General features: G+C 48.2%; 1 protein-coding gene across 2 annotated transcripts in view; it reads right to left on the reverse strand.

Annotated features, from left to right (window-relative positions):
• The window catches only part of LOC144817651 (uncharacterized), a 434119-nt gene that overhangs the window by 275871 nt on the left and 140643 nt on the right, over positions 1-17605 (reverse strand). For both annotated transcript variants that reach the window (XM_078674371.1, XM_078674372.1), the window contains one exon: positions 5335-5433. In XM_078674371.1, the coding sequence (XP_078530497.1) occupies positions 5335-5433 (99 nt within the window). The remainder of the gene's footprint in view (positions 1-5334; positions 5434-17605) is intronic.

The following is a 17605-nucleotide window of genomic DNA, read 5'->3' on the forward strand; positions in this document are numbered from 1 at the left end:
TCACTATAACGGAGTCCGGAATCGGGTCTATCCACAGAAAAGCCGGGTCGGAATCCGAGGCCTTGTACTTCTTCAGAAGCCGGGATGGAGCGGCTTTCGTCACTGCAGGTGTGAAGAACAGCTCCTCCGTGGGCTCTACCAATCCTGGTACGAGCGGTAGTAAAGGGCGAGACAAATGCTTCTTATGAAGCTCCTCAAAGATCACAGACGTCGTAGGTGTTGGAGCCGTCACCGTGATTCCCAATTTCGCTGCACCCCTCAGGAGAACATCCTGGAACGTGCTGATGTCGTCCACAGGAGACATTCTCGTCCCCGGGAATTCCGACAAAGTCTGGGAGTAGGTCCTGGTCCTGGAAGAGTCTGTGCGGGACCGTGATACGCGCCTCCTGTGGCGCCGTCTTGACCTTGTAGAAGATCTGTGACGACTGCACGATCTCCCCCTCCGTCCGGAGCAGGATCGCGACCTCCTTGGCTTCGGTCGCCCCGCCGGTTCCACCGGGGCGGGCAACTTTGGCTTGGCTGGGGCCCTCGGCCGAGGGGTCCCCTTAGGAGTTGTCGGATATCGTGGCAGTGAAACTGTCCTCGGAGGAATCGGAGGAGGCTTGTCAGCGGGCGGTTGAGGCTGAGGCGGAGGTCGAGGCTGAGGCGGAAGTGGTGGAGGGGTGTGAGCCCTCGGAGGAGGTCCTCTCGGTAATGGAGGAGGAGGCGGCGTAACTGGCTTCGGCCTAGCAGGGGTATACACTACGGAGTACACCGAGCCCGACGACCCGCCCTCCTTACTAGGCTGGGACGTTGGAGAGTCTCCCATAGGCACTTGACGCCTGCCAGATTGACTCCAGGCGCCAGAATTCCTTCTGCGCCTTCTCGACGTCAAAGAACGGCGACCCGACGGCGAGCGTCGGCGCCTCGACGGCGAGCTTCGTCTCCTTGACAGCGAGCGCCTATCCCTCGACGGCGAATGCCTTCGCCTCGACAGGGACCTTCTTCGCCTCGACGGCGATCTCCTACGCCTCAACGGCGATCTCCTACGCCTCGACGGCGACCTCCTGTGCCTCGACGGCGATCTTCTCCTCGACGTCAAGGATCCCCTCGACGACGACCTTCTCCTTTTCGACGACGGCGAACGGCGGTGTCGCCGTGACGGCGAGCGCAGACGCCGGGTCACCTCTCGACGTCGAGTACTCGACAACGACGAGGACGAAAACGTCACGGATACCTCGACGGTGGCCTGTTCAGATCCCTCGACGCCGAGCGCCGACGTCGCTTCGACCCAGAGCCCTGGGGAGACGGGGAACAGACTGTAGTCATCCCTCTCGACGCCGTAGTCGGAGCAATCAACGCAGGCGGAGAATGGGGACGTTTGCTGGTCTTCCTGCCCCTGGGGAGCCCCCCAGAGGCCTCACGATGGGCAGAGGAAGCCCCTCCAGACCCACCTTGTGCCTTCAGTCTTCTGTCTTCGAGGCCCTGAAGCCTGATCTTCATCCTATCCCTCAGGGTCCTACTAGAGAAACCCTGGCAGATGTCACACTCCTCTGGGACATGAGATGAAGGAAGGCAGATAATACACACCTCGTGTGGGTCCGACTTGGCCTTCTTCCTGGAGCACTCAGGGCATTTGTCGAATAATGCAGGCATATTGACATTAAAGAGTGCACCAAAACACACACCAGGAAGCAAAGCCCCAAAGTACTTCAGAAAAGTACTCAAATATTTGAAAAAAAAAGTGAAAAAATCACCAATAAACCCTTGAAAAGGGAGAGCTCAATGCTCCAGGGTCCTGCTTGCAGGAGCCGGAAAAAAGAACAAAGTAAAAGGGACCTGCAGTGCATTCTGGGATACTGTGACGTTCTGGAAAGTTCTCTTAAAGGCACAGTATCCTGTTCTGAGCCACATAATGGCAGCCTATGGGGCTTGTCTGTCCATGTCTTCCTCTCTATCATTCCCAGAGGGTTTTTGCTGCTAAAGCAAGGGAAATCTGGACAGGCTTTGCTGTTTGTGGATTTTTTTGGTGGAATTTCTAGTTGAAGTACTGGACAGTGTAGCCTGTGGATATAGGCTGCATTATCTGTCTTTAATTCTCTCTTAAGTGTCTGTGCAGTTCTGCATTTTTCGACACCGTAAGAGATTCTTTTTGATTGCTCAGGGGTCCACGCACATGGGCGGTACTATTCACTAGATTATTACTATACACAGAGGTCCCCTACTACAGAACCCTAAAATCCCCAAACGGAGTGTCCGAAATATGAGGAAGGTGATAACAACACCAAATGGTTTACAACCTTTGAGAGGGTTTGTGGAATGAGGCAAGTGAAGAAGTCCCTCTGGGGGGCTTTACTTTGGGAACTGTTCTCTGGTAACTGCAGATACAAACTGCTGACTCTCACTCGGCCAGATGCTGAGTCCTAGGACCTCATGATTGAGGGCTTTGGACTCACAACTGAGGAATACAGAATTAGATTCAGGTTGCCTCACAAAACCCCAAGCCAACCCTGAGTTCACTTCATGGACTACTCAGTAAAAACACTCGATGGTCGGTTGACTGGACGCGACGCACATGACTGTTGGGATTTACAAACTCCTGATGAAAGAACACGTTATGTAACTGCACTAATGAAAAGCTGCTTCAGTATCTGGTGGACGTAGGTATAATTTGCCCACCAAGAACTGGGAAAGAAGGCAGACCATTGGGTCAAGACAAGGGTGACAAAAACAACCACTGGGGGTGACCAAAAGAAAGGGGTTACAAAACCTCCCCAGGGGAAAGGGGGTGATCCCACCTAAATATAAAACCATGAGTCTTCTAAAGGCCCCCAAAAACCTGTTCAAGAGGCTGCACCGCAGCGGTCTTCCCAGTCCACTGGGGGATATAAGGGTAAGACTTTTGACCACCTAAAGGGCCGGCGTCATAGCTGTAAGAAGGTTGGACACGCTACTGGAGATGGTGCCTGTCCCAATAAGAATGCCCCTAGTCCCCCTCCAGCATTGGAGAGGATAATCTTGAGACGGGATCAACACGGACAGTGTCACCACTAACCATGCCAGGGCTATGGTGACATTAGACTGGAGGGTTGCTGGCCTGAAACAGGTAGTGATCTACCCACAACTCTCAGCTGCATGTCTGCTTGGAAATGAGCTGGAGACCTCAGCATGGGCGAGGTAGAAAGGAAGACACAAGCAGACATGCTGCAACCAGAGGGGAGGGTGGTGTATGTGTGTGTGTGTGTGTGCGTGTGCGCGTGTGCAAACTCAAGAACAGGGTGAAAATGGAGAGTTGGAGCCTGAAAGTATGGCACAACCTCCCAAGAGGAAGGGTGAGAAGAATAGGGGACCATCTTCTACACAGCAACAAGCTTAAGACCCCTCTCCTCAGGGAGGGGACTTGTCAGCTCCAGGAGGGATCGAGCGCCTGGGCCCAGGGGACCCTCTAGGGACCTGCTGTGCCACAGACAGCAAGTTTGTCCCAGTCGTGAGAGCCTGCGACAGCAAGCTGCTGAACAGGAAAGATGTCACTGGCTCCCACAGGGTCTAGTGGGAAGCGGGACTTCTGTACACAGAGACCCCAAAGCTGGTGCCAGTAGGAGAGGGATAGAACTTCAACTGTATAGAGAGTTCTCACTCACTTTGACCTGTGACATTCCCCTAGCTGGGCACCTGGGCCAGACTACAACTTGGTAAAGGCTTGGCAGTCATTTCTACGGGTCTCAGATGTCTCAGAAATTGAAGGAGTTTGTCATCTCCTGTGAATCAATACAGCTAGACACCCAAAGGCCCTCGTAATTCCACTACCAGTGGTTGAGATTCCTTTTGAAAGGATTGGGGTGGACATAGTGGGTCCACTGAAACAACCCACAGCCTAAGGATCACATTGATACTGGTAGTAATGGATCATGCTACCAGGTATCCTGAAGCAATTCGCCTTAGGACCACTGCAGCTCCGGCAGTCGCCAAGACCTTCCTTGGTTTGTTCACCAGGGTAGGGTTTCCTAAGTAGGTGGTGTCAGACAGAGGAAACAACTTTATGTCTGCATATCTGAAGCACATGTGGGGTTAGTGTGGAGTGAACTACAAATGAACTACCCCTTACCACCCACAAACCAATGGTTGTGTTGAAAGGTTCAACAAGACATTGAAGGGCATGATCATGGGGAACCCTGAAATAACACAAAAGGAGATGGGATGTTCTTTTGCCGTGCCTGCTCTTCGCTTATAGGCAAGGGCCTCAGAAGGGAGTAGGGTTTACCCCCTCTGAATTTATGCTTAGCTATCCTGTGAGGGGACCACTTACACTTGTAGAAGCGTTGGAACTTTATAAACTATAAATATCATTTTCTTTCTAAAAATAAGAACTTTCTAAACTTTCAAATCATTACTGTTTTATTTAATGTATAGTTTGAGTGCCTACCTTCGCACCACCTCCTAAATTAAGCAATGAATGTTTGTCCCCGTTACCCTGAGACCTTAAAGGGCTGAAAGGGAGTTCTTGGTCACGCATTTGGAGTTCAGTAGTATTATGACCCCAGGACATCGGTGCTAACTGACATCGGTCAGAATATTCTCAAACTCCAGATTGTATCTTGAGATTTTTTTTTAAGTTGTGCCGCTGCCTGTCTGTAAGTGTTGCTGTATGGCTTGGTGGTGTCTTCCTAACATCCCACAAGGAAGGAAGTGGAGCAAGATATAAGCGCCTCCCCTTCGTTGCTCCCAACTGTGCCAGTTTTCTGACGACTCTAAATGCATTCTAGACAGCATGCCAAGAACGACGTATCACATGAAAACGTCAGGATTCAAGCCATGCTACGACTGCAGAAAGAAGATGTTGATCACAGACCCAAACAACATCTACCTATGAGGTCGGGGCTTTCGTGATGACTCAAAGTCGCATGATAAGTTTACCTGAAGGTGATCCGGGAGTAGGAGGTGAAGCTCTATTTCACTGAGCATAAGAAGAAGATGCTTTCAAAACAGAGGCCGGCTCCAAATCGAAAGGCTGTTCTCAGTTGCAGTCATGAGGCCGGTCCCGCACAAAGGCCCATTCCGGATGGATGTCTTTCAGTAAGTCAAAGTTAAAAAGTAGTCATAAGTGCATGAACACTGAACAGGACTCAGCCCCATCGCACCACTTGAAGTTTGGCGAGAAGTCGTAAGGGTGTCTCTCAAAGGGTCCAATCTTCTGGCTCGGAGCTATGGCACAATTGGCCTTGGTGTGCAAAGAAGCGACTGGGTCTCAATGAAGACTGGTGCCAAAGGCCTAATCTAGCTGACAATAATGCATTCGTTCTGTTTGCAGTTATAGTATAAATTAACAGGAAACTGTGCACAAAGACGTTCACTCACCAAGTCGCACCAGTGGAACAGTCCAGGAGCCCTCCTCGGATGGAACAGACTCGTCAACCAGGTTTCTTCTCTGCATTGGCCTCACATATTCTTTGCCAGCTGTGAAATGTAGAAGATAAAAAGTCTTAATTGGGCTTCATACATCAATAGACATCAGGAGTGAGTAGGCAATGAGAGAAAAGCGGAGTCTGCTGATTCGGACACAGATGTGTGTGTTCAGCTTTGGAGTAAGCAGGCAGTGAGAGGGAAGCTGTTATGCCTTATGATGAGACTAGCACAACAAAGTAAACTGGGGCTTTCCGAGTTTCACCTAGGCAAGTGAAACCTTATCAGAACTCTGAACAGAGCCACAGGGCAAACAGGAGCAACTAGGCCCCTCGTGTAGGAGGTCTTTTACTGCTCATGCCCCAGGTTCCGACCTACTATGTATCATAAACAAATGTGCCAAGTAATCCTTCGGCACTTGACTCTCAATGGTAGCGTGGGTCAGGCAGTCGTCGACTTTCCTCCTCACATAGGCTATGGCCCCATCGGCACCGCAATACACTTCACGTCGCCCCACCTGACATAAGGGGTCGCCAACTTTTCTCCGCACATGGGCTACAGCCAGATTGTTACGACAGTTTACTTCACAGCAGCTGCACCTGGCATACCGAGTTGCGGACTTTCCTCCACACACGGGCTACAGCCCAATCAGCATTGCAGTATATTTCACGTCAGCCCATCTTGCAAACTGGATCGCTGACTCTCCTCTTTACACAGGCAACGACCCGATCGCTGCAGCAGCCGTCTACTCATACCTCGTTGTAGAGATCCACTCGCCGGGATCCTCTACTGGACCTCGCTGCTTCCAGTGCTCTCCGCTTCAAAGACACACTGGTCTTGGGAAGCAGTCACGCACTGGTGTTCCAAGCTCCAGGAGCAGGTGGCCTTACGTTTCTTCTGATGGGTACTTTTACCTGCAGATTCCTCACCTATTGAATATATTCCAAATCAGTAGGCTCCTGGCTCTAGAAAAAGAAAGATTGGAGCTGGGCTTACCCTCCCTCCATCAATGGTGGCAGCAATATCAAACCTAGGGAGAAAAAAACACTTAGAATCCTAAAATCCCCCAACGGAGTGTCCGAAATATGAGGAAGGTGATAACAACACCAAATAGTTTACAACCTTTGAGAGGACTTGTGGAATGAGACAAGTGAAGAAGTCCCTCTGGGGGGCTTTACTTTGGGAACTGTTCTCTGGTAACTGCAGCTACAAACTGCTGACCCTCACTCGGCCAGATGCGGAGTCCTAGGACCTCATAAAGGGCACCTGACTGAGGGCTTTGGACTCACAACTGAGGAATATAGAATTAGATTCAGGGGGGCTCATTAAACCCCAAGCCAATCCGGAGTTCACTTCATGGACTACTCAGTAAAACACTCGATGGTCGGTTGACTGGACGCGACGCACATGACTGTTGGGATTTACAAACTCCTGATGAAAGAACACGTTATGTAACTGCACTAATGAAAAGCTGCTTCAGTATCTGGTGGACCTCGGTATAATTTGCCCCCAAGAACTGGGAAAGAAGGCAGCCCATTGGGTCAAGGCAAGGGTGACAAAAACAACCACCGGGGGTGACCGAAAGAAAGGGGTTACAAAACCTCCCCAGGGGAAAGGGGGTGATTCCACCTAAATATAAAACCCTGAGTCTTCTAAAGGCCCCCAAAAACCTGTTCAAGAGGCTGCGCCGCAGAGGTCTTCCCAGTCCACTGGGGGATATAAGGGTAAGACTTTTGACCACCTAAAGGGCCGGCGTCATAGCTGTAAGAAGGTTGGACACGCTACTGGAGATGCTGCCTGTCCCAACAAGAATGCCCCTAGTCCCCCTCCAGCACTGGAGAGGATAATCTTGAGACGGGATCAACAGTGTGCCCAGAACAAGTCAGCGTTCACGCGGAGGCTGTTCTAGTCTCTGAAGGAGAGGGAGGGTTAGCCACTCTGGCTGTCTGCCCCCCTGACTTGAAAGGAAAATGCTACTTACCAGTATGCATCTGTTCTTGGCATGTAGGGCTGCTGACATTCATATCTTTGCATAGATCGCCACCTAGTGTTGGGTCCGGATGATTGCACTTTGTTGTCTTGGAAGAGTCTTCGAAGTATCACGAGATAGGCGACTACTCCCTTGGACCATAGTGCGCATGGGCATCCACTCCATCCTCAGATTGTTTTTCGCCATTGTGGCAAAGATGGAGTATAGTAGAGTAAAGATGGCCATGCAAAGAAAACCCTGCAGCTGCGACAGGCCCCGGGGAGGAGGGTGGGCGATATGAATGTCAGCAGCCCTACATGCCAAGAACAGATGCATACTGGTAAGTAGCATTTTCCGTTCGAGGCTTGTGGGCTGCTGAATTCATATCTTTGCATAGACTGTATAGCAGTACCTCCTCTAGCGGTGGACGCCTGTCCCAGCTGCAGCAGTTTGAAAGAGGGTTTTGAGGACAGCTTGGCCTACAGCAGCTTGCTGCTTTGCTTGCACATCTACACAATAGTGTTTGGTGAAAGTGTGTATTGTAGTCCATGTGGCTGCCTTATAGATGTCTTCTAGTGGGATGTTTCCCAGGAAAGCAATGGATTCCCTCATTTTGCGCGTGGAGTGTGCCCTTGGGGGTACTGTTAAAGTGCGTTTAGCTTTTGGGTAGCATATTTGAATGCATTTAACTATCCATCTAGCTATTCCTGATTTAGAGATGGGGTTACCTTTATGTTGTGGTGAGAAAGCAACAAACAGTTGCTGTGTCTTTCTGAATGGTTTAGTTCTGTCAATGTAATATAACAGAGCTCTTCTTACATCTAGTGTGTGTAAGGCTCTCTCAGCTACTGACTGCGGGTTTTGGAAGAAAACGGGCAGTTCAATGGACTGATTGATATGGAAAGTGGAAAAGACCTTTGGCATGAATTTAGGGTTAGTACGTAGTACCACCTTATTTGCATGTATCTGCATGTAAGGTTCCTGAATAGTTAAAGCCTGTAACTCACTTACTCGTCTGTGTGAAGTGATAGAAATTAAAAAAGCCGCCTTCCATGTTAGAAATTGCAGTTCACATGAGTGGAGTGGTTCAAAAGGAGGTCCCATCAGTCTGGTAAGTACTATATTTAAGTTCCCAGACCGGTGAAGGTGGGTGTTTGGGAGGGATTAACCATTTGAGCCCTTCCATGAAAGCCTTGATTGGTGGAACTCTGAACAGAGACAGATGTTGTCAGTTTTGGAGGTAAGCTGCTATAGCTGCAAGATGAAGTCTTATTGAAGAGTATGCTAGATTGCATCTTTAAAGATGCAACAGGTAACAGATAATGTTTCGTATTGAAGCGTCTAATGGATTGATTTGGTTATTGCAATAAATTACAAATCTCTTCCATTTGGCTGCATAGCATGCTCTAGTGGTTTGGCGTCTTTCCTATTTGATAATGTTCATGCAGTCAGGAGGCAGATTGAGATATCCAAATTCTAAGACTTCAGGAGCCAGATCTCTAGGTTCAGTTGATTGGGATCTGGGTGCCTGATTTCTCCATGGTTCTGAGTTAGGAGATGTGGCGATAGATGCAGTCTTTGATGTGGAACCACTGAAAGCTCCAGGAACGTTGTGTACCATGGTTGTCTGGCCCATGTTGGAGCAACCAGGATCATTGTTAGTGACTGCTGACGTAGTTTGCGTGCCACCAGCGGAATCAGTGGAGCTGGTGGAAAAGCGTACGCAAATCTGCCTGACCAGTTCATCCATATCGCATTGCCCTGTGACAATGGATGTGCGAACCTGGCGGCAAAGTACCGGCATTTTGAGTTTCCGTTTGTGGCAAACAGATCAATCTCTGGATGCCCTCATTCTTGGAAGAATGGTTGGAGAACTTGAGGGTGAATCTTCCATTCGTGTATCTGTTGACTGTGTCTGCTTAACAGATCCGCTATTGGATTGTCTTTCCCTGGCAGGTGTTCTGCTAGGAGAAAGATGTTCTTTGGAATTGCCCACCTCCATATGCTCTGCGCTAGGTGAGACAGCTGCGGAGTGTGTGTCCCTCCCTGTTTTTGGATGTAGTACATGGCTGTCAGGTTGTCCGTCTGGATCAACACCGCTTTGTTGTGTATGTGGTTTTGGAACACTTTAAGTGCCAGAAAAACTGCTAGCAACTCCAATTGGTTGATATGCAGTGTCTTTTGCTTGGCTGTCCAGAGTCCCTGGGCTGTGTATTGCTGTAGGTGGGCTCCCCATCCTGTTAGTGATGCGTCCGCTGTCAATACTACTTGTGGAACTGGCGCTTGGAACAGTCGCCCATTTGAAAGGTTTTGTGGGTTCCACCACTGCAGAGACTTGTAAGTGCGACTGTCTACCAACACTAGGTCTTTTAGTTGTCCTTGAGCCTGGTTCCACTACCGTGCTAGGCATTCTTGCAGCGGACGCATTTGTAGTCGGGCATGGGGGACAATGAATATGCAGGAGGCCATCATGCCTATGAGCTGCATGAACACTCGAGCTGGTAAGGCGTGTCGTGGCTGAAACCTTTGGATTAGTGTCTGCATGTTGGCTATCCTGACTGGATTTGGATAGGCCTTTGCTACTGATGTATCTATTGTAGCTCCCAGATATTGTTGTATGTGGGAGGGTTGCAGATGAGATTTTGGGTAACTTATTGAGAAACCCAGACTGTGTAGCAGCTGGAGTGTCTGAGACGTATGACTTGCACTTTGGACGTCTGATTTGGCTTTTATGAGCCAATCGCCGAGATAGGGAAACACGTGGATGTGTTGCCGCCTGAGGTGTGCTGCCACTACAGCTAGGCACTTGGTGAACACCCTTGGAGCTGTAGTTACTCCAAAGGGGAGAACTTTGAATTGATAGTGTTGTTCCTGTATTGTGAACCCGAGATATTTCCTGTGAGCTGGGTGTATAGGTATGTGGAAGTATGCGTCTTTGAGGTCTAATGTGGCAAGGAAGTCGCCCTGCCGAAGCAGTGGGAGAACTTGCTGTAAGGTTATCATATGAAGCGCTCTGATAGTATGTATTGGTTCAGAGGTCTGAGGTCTAGTATGGGTCTGAGTGACCCGTCCTTTTTGGGAATTAGGAAGTATAGAGAATATACTCCTGTTCCTTGGTGTTGAAAATGGACTGGCTCTATGGCGCCCTTTTGTAGCATGGATTGGACCTCTTGCTGTAACAGTGTTATGTGCTCTTTGGACATGGGATGGTTTTTGGGTGGTATGTTGGGTGGAGTAGAAGTGATTTCCAGGCAATAACCATACTGGATAATTTGTCTCACCCACCTGTCTGTGGTAATTGCGTTCCAGACAGGTAGGAACTGATTGATTCTGCCTCCGACAGGTGTTGTGTGTTCTGGAGGGAGTGTGGTGAAGTCACTGTTTGGTGGCAGTGGAGGCTCCGGTGTTATTGCCTCCACGTCCTCTGCCCTTATTATTGTTTCCTCTGTAAACTCCTCTATTGGAGCCTTTGTTATAAGTATCCTGGGTATTTGACTTGAAGGTGGAGGAGGTTGGCGAAGTGCTGCCCCTTCCTGCATCTCTATATGAGGAGCTACGAAAGGAGCCCCGGTGTTGGTGGAACTGAAGTGCCCCCATTGACTTGGCAGTTTCAGTGTCTTTTTTCATTTTATCTAAAATGGTGTCAACTGCAGGGCCAAACAGAAAATCTTGGTTTACTGGCTGATTGAGGATGGTGGATTGCACCTTGCTCTTAAATCCAGATATGCGTAACCATGCGTGTCTGCGCAGTAGAACGCTGGTGTTGATAGACCTGGCCGAAGTATCGGCTGCGTCTAGCACGCATTTGATGGAGGCGTTTGTTATGAATTTGCCTTCCTGAATGAGGTCGTTGGGTTCTGGTAAATGTTGCATTAGAGTCTCGAGTTGGTCGTACTGTGCTCTATCATATCTCGCTAACAGAGCTTGTGTATTAGCGATTCTCCAAGAGTTAGCAGCTTGTGAAGCTACTCTTTTTCCTGATGCCTCTAAAATCTTTGATTCTTAATCAGGAGGGGGGGCGTCTCCTGTTTGCGAATTGGCTTGTTTACGAGCGTTTGCGACGACTAAAGAATCTAAAGGCAACTGTTGTTTTATATAAGTAGGGTCTGCTGGTGCGGTCTTATATTTTTTCTCTACTCTTGGATTGAGCACTCGTGCCCTAGCAGGATCTTTAAAGATATCTGGCGCGTGCTTGAGGACCCCTTTAGGCATTGGAAGAGTTCTGACAGTTTTCTCAGAAGTGGGGAAGGTGTCGAACAAGAAATCTTCCTCTATAGGGTCAGTGTGCATATCTACCTCATGATATTTAGCTGCCCTGTCTATAAGCTGGTTAAACATGATTGTGTCGTATGTAGGTGACGGGTTTGTTGGGTATGGGGAAGTATCTGGGATGGGCTGCTGCTCGTCATCATCTTGGTCAACCCATGTGTTATCTTGTTGATCAGGATCCCCAGTGTCATCATAATTGTATTGAGGAGCTTCCCCCATGTCCTCTCCCTCATTATAATTAGAGTGTGTGGGAGAGTACGGAACGAAAGGCATTTCAGGCAGAAAAGGAGGAGGAGTGAAAGGCCTTGAGGGGGATGTGCCAAAGTCTTTTTTCTTTGGAGGAACTGGAGAAGGAGTGTCTTGTGGTAAAGGCCTCTTCTTTCTGTGGTAGACCATGACGTGTCCTGTATCTGGATCGATATATAATTTAGCCTGCTCCTCGGACACTGGATGTGGGTGGAGTAGTTCTTCCTCGACAGTCCGTGGCTTTGGCGTCGAGGGTTTAGATTTATGAACCTTTTTTGGAGTCTGTGGCTCGGTGCTTTTTGGTGTCGGCTCTTTATTGGGCCCGACAGCTGAATGAGGTCCGATAACTTTTTTCGGTTTGACTCGTTCTTTGTCTTTAGAGTCTTTCTTTGGATCGGCGGCCTTTTTAGGCTCGGCGACTCGTTTTGGATCGACCGGGGCTTTTGGTTCGGTACGTTTCTTGTTCGAAGCCTGGTATTTTTTCGAGTCGATTGTCTTTTTTGTGTTTTCGGCAGCCTTTTAAGTTCGCCTGTATCAGTTGGATCGACGACCTTTTTTGGTTGGACGATTTTCTTCGGTTCCGATGTCTTCGGTTCGATGGTTGTTTGGGATCGACTGATAAGACTTTTGGTGCCGAATGTTTTTGCGGCGTGACGCTCTTTGGTGCCGATGGTTTGTCGGCGTCGACAGCTTTCTTAGGCTGTACACCCTTTGGATCAACGACCTTATTTTTTGGGTCGATGATCTTCGGTCGAGCCGCCTCTTGATTGTCCGCCCTTTGGGTCTACCAGTTTTTTTGGTTCGATGACCTTTGGTTGGAGAACTCTTTTTGGCTCGATGACTCTCTTTGAGCCTAGGCCACCTGGAGGCATTTGTGCTTCAGAGACGGCCCGAGAGGTGGGGTCTCCGAAGGAATGTCTCGATCTTGGCTAAGGCCTTTCGGCGATACTTCACCGGAGCCTTCTTTTTCGGGCTGGGTGGAGTGGGGGGCTGGGTACTCACAGTTTTTTGCCCCGGCGTGATCGGGTCATCGGAGTCCGATTGGTCCTCAACGGTGACGATCTCGAGATCGGAGTCGGCCGCTACGGGAAGCTCTTGGTCGTCCTCGAAGATAGTCTCCGGTTCCGACTTCTGCATCTCTCACCTGGCAGCCCGTCGATTCCGGATCGTTTTCCTGGATCGAAATTGGGCACACGCCGGGCAATCCTCTTCTTTGTGTTCAGGTGACAAACACTTTTTGCATACCGTGTGTTTGTCAGTATGTGGGAACTTTGAGTGGCATTGTGGGCACCTTTTAAAAGGACTCCTTTCTATGGACGGAAGTGGTGTGGTGTGTGTAGACGAGCACAAACTCGAGAACAGGGTGAAAATGGAGAGTTGGAGCCTGAAAGTATGGCACAACCTTCCAAAAGGAAGGGTAAGAAGACTGGAGAGAGTGGTGTGGCTCACTGGTGTGGAGTGGTGTGGCTCACTGGTTAGAGGCGGCAGACCCGGGAGCAGAAGTCGGCCCGGGACCAGGGTTCAATTCCCGACGCGGCAGGGTCGTGGACCAGGGTTAGCGGACTTGATAATTCTCGCCTTGGTGCCTACTCTAACCCCGGGTCCCACTCGGCAACTCTGGGCATTAGCTTGCCTAATCTCAACAACGGCCCCATCAACGCCGGGGATGCCTAGCTCCACCTTGGGGATTCCCAGTCGAGACCATCCCACAGGGAAAGCCAGGACGGGTTACCCAGCGGTACACAGCGCCGGGACGCCCCTTTGCTGGGGCAGCTGTGCGCTTTACAAGTATACGACATTTAACATTTAAGACTGGGGGACCACTTCTACACATCAACAAACTTAGGACCCCTTTTCTCAGGGAGGGGATTTGTCAGCTCAAGAGGGATTGAGCTCCTGGGCCCAGCTGTGCCACGAACAGCAAGTTTGTCCCAGTCGTGAGAGCCTGCGACAGCAAGCTGCTGAACAGGAAAGGGAAGAAGTCACTGGCTCCCACAGGGTCTATTGGGAGGAGGGACTTCTGTACACTGAGACGAGAGACCCCAAAGCTGGTGCCAGTAGGAGAGGGTTAGAACTTCAACTGTATAGAGAGTTCTCACTCACTTTGGCCCATGCCATTCCATAGCTTCCATGAAAATGATCGAACATCGAAACAGTGAAATTTAAGTATCCTTTTTACCAAACCCACTGCCAGGAACACTTTGTTGCAGTACGGCAGCTTCCATCCCCGCTGCCAAAGGGATAGCATTCAGTTTAGCCAATTTCTCCGCATTAGGAGAAATTGCTCCGATATCAAATACTTCCGTTATCAAGCTGACATCCTCAAAGTAAAACTGAGACATCAGGAATATCCGGATAAATTGATTAAAGACTCCTTCAAACGAGCTAGGTACTTTAACAGAAAGTCCATGTTTGAACCTAAAGACAAAGAAGCTTTGGATAAAATAGTTTGCGTAACTAGACATTCCAACCTGAGTCATAAGCTCAGACAGGCTGTCAATTCCAGTTGGTATCTCCTGAACTTGGGCCACGAGAAGGAACATCTTCCCAAACCAATTTTCCCCTTCAGGAGAAATAAAAATCTGAAGAACTATATAGTGAGAGGGAAACTCCAGGAATGCCAAAAACTAGTACAAACGTCGATATGTGGTTTGGGCCCGGTCCGGGAAACCATCGGTGTGGGAATTGTCAAGCTTGCCCCAATGCTCTCATTGGGGATACCATCAGTATTCCTGTACACACTATTTCTTTAACCAAAATGACCAATTGTCGCACGGCTAATGTGGTCTACTTCATCTTATGCCTGTGTGACCTCCCCTACAGTGTGGAAACTGGACAGGAGGTCCACTTTAGGATAGGGGAGCACAGATCTAACATATGAACTAATAGATTATGTGTCCCCTAGTGACCCATTGGCATGAGAAGAATCATTCTGACAGAGACCTTAAGTGGTCCATATTGGAGAAAATCCAAGTTCATCCGGGCATGGACCCCACTACTGTGCGCAAGAAACGAGAAGTCTTTTGGATCTTTCTTGTAGACTCGGTTAGAAGGGGCCTCAATGAGGAATGCCCATGGCCTAATACCATTTTGTAACAGGGACCCCCCGGCTGAGAGGAAATTTTCCCTTTATACAAATTTGTTTGGCCCTGGCAGTTGATTTACAGCCCACCTGTACACACGCGCTTGTAGCTTTAAGTTCTCTCTTCAAGCGTGTGAGTGTCTGGAGAACCTTTTTGCTGTATTGGTTGATATTTTCTTGACTTCTGATTCTTGTAGGAGAACCCGTTGTCTACTGAGGTCCGGGCTATTCGCCTTTATTCTTCCTCTATTTATAAAAAATTGCGTGTTATTTTTAAATATTATAATTGGTTCTAATTCTTCTGCCTATTCTTATTCAGACGTTTTCATATTCTACTTAGAGGCCTGTTTCGAACGGGCGGCATACTTTTGTTGATTGCTCTTTTACTTTTACTCATTTTTTACTTCTGCACCCCGTATTTGTGGTGCAAGAATTGCATTAATGTTATAAGATGGCCGCCAATTTACTACAAGCTTATCTTTGTATTACCGGCAGTCCTCTTTCTATTGGGACTGCCCTGACACAGCAGTCTGTGTATTTGCGCATCCCTTCGCGCGGTTTAAATTGCGCCCTGACCGGGTTTCCTTCTTTCGCTTCACTGCCTTGGAAACCTCTGAACGTTGCAGGACGTCCTGTTGAATTACCCCATTTGGAGACACCTGGGAATATTTGGCGGTGAGTGCGACAGCACACGGGGACTATAATGGCAGTGTTCGGGCCGCATTTAATTGGTAATACCTATGTTTTTGGGCCCCGCTTAGTTGTGTAAAGAGATGGGACCTTCTTTTAATATATTTTTTTGCCTCTCTGATCGAGGTCCCTTGTTTAGCCTGATCTCGATAAATAGATAGGGAGGTACCCCTCGGGCCTCATATGCCTGTGTTTTTTTGGCCTGACTATGGCAGATATAATCTCGTTATTAGACTCCATTGAGCCTACTTCATATGTGCGCTTTGGCTCACGTAATTTACCGCTTTGAGTCTGGGGTAGGGCTCAATATTAACCTGGTATATATTCCGCCCGTCGTGGGGTTAGGTCCCTTTTAACATCTTGTGAGAGCCCACACTTGCCGCCTGGTTTAAATACCCTTATGCTAGCCTGGCCCCATATTTAGCTGTGGTCTTCCAGGGACTGCTCCTGTCATCTTAGATATACTGTGGATTTAACTTTTTTATGCATCGCAGATTTCAGAATGTTTTTCCAGACCTAGCTAAGCTCTAGTTGATCTCCTTGTAGATACTTGAACCTGCCCTATGGGCTAAACTGAAGGCCGTTCCAGGTGTACCTTACCCATTGTTCTCCATCTTCTTGGCATTGCATCAAGGGATAGGATCCTACACGAGTACAACGTAGAACTGCCAGTAGTGGATGCACTAGGTAGGTATTATCCTCCTGGATTGTTGAGGATTGATCTGGGTTTATGGTATGCCCCAATACCTTCGGGTCTGGCTTTCTTTAGTAATAGTGTTTATACTTTTCACAGACCCCTGTTGAAGCGTCAGTTATGGGAGGCTGTAGTAATTTGGTCCCCCGAGGACAACCCTCCTCCCTTGGAATCTAATGTGTCCTACTTCCATATTGGTATGATGTCCATGTAGGTTCTTCCAACTATTGTAGCATGCTTTAATTCTACGGAACATGGGACTGTACTCCAAACAGTAATCTTTGGCTAACTAACTCCCTGGGGTCTGGATATCTGTTAGTGTCATTATACACTTATGGTTTTGTTTATTTTTTTCCCACTCTGACCTCCCACTCTTTATTCTTTCATAACTACACGGGTATTTTTGGCCTACTCTCATCTTATCCTGTAAAACTGTTGGTCTATAAAGTAGTAGAGTCTACATTTGTGGTTTATGTTGTGCACCTTTTTGCAGTCTATTCTTGAGATGTACTTTGAATTTTGATATCAGCTAATTGATTTTTCTCTGCTCATTTGTTCCAATTGATAATTGATAAATTAAGCAGTAGTTGTTGTTTTGCTGAACTATGTATATATTCTCATTGCAGATGAATTTGTCCCACTGGGATTTGTACATCCCAGCCCTGATGAAGGTGTAGCCCTGGCTGGGGCCACACACCGAAACGCGCGTCGGCGTTTTCTCATTTGGGGATATTATGACTGGTCTCTCTTCCATCTCCCTGATGACTTGTGTTTATTTATAACTTCTAGATCAGCCTGTGGCTGTCATGTACTTTGGATATGTTGTTTGTATGTGGTATGGAATGTACGTAATCTTGGTATGCATGTCGGTATGAAAGTTTTGTATGAGATTGGTATGTGGGACTTATGATATACAATGTTCTGATTTTTAAGAAAAACGATTATCTTGTCTGATATTTATGTATATAAGAAAGTTCGTATCATGTAATAAAATCTTTATACTTTTGTATTTAACTGTTTCATGTCTGTTCCATGGGGCTTTTTTTGCAATTATCAAATGACCTCTTAAGTTAGGCTGTGAATGAATTTGATTGGCAGGTATCTCTGTAACTTTGTTCTTTGTATTTTCCCCGCTCACCTGCCTGTAACATATTGGGGGTCCCCCTTCTATTTAGCATTCCATAGCTCGGCACTTGGGCCAGACTAAAACGTGGGAAAGGTTTGGCAGTCATTTCTACTGGCCCCAGATGTCTCAGAAAGTGAAGGAGTTTGTCAT

This window comes from Lissotriton helveticus, chromosome 2_1 (genome assembly GCF_964261635.1).
Source record: "Lissotriton helveticus chromosome 2_1, aLisHel1.1, whole genome shotgun sequence".
NCBI classification, from domain to species: Eukaryota; Metazoa; Chordata; class Amphibia; order Caudata; family Salamandridae; genus Lissotriton; species Lissotriton helveticus.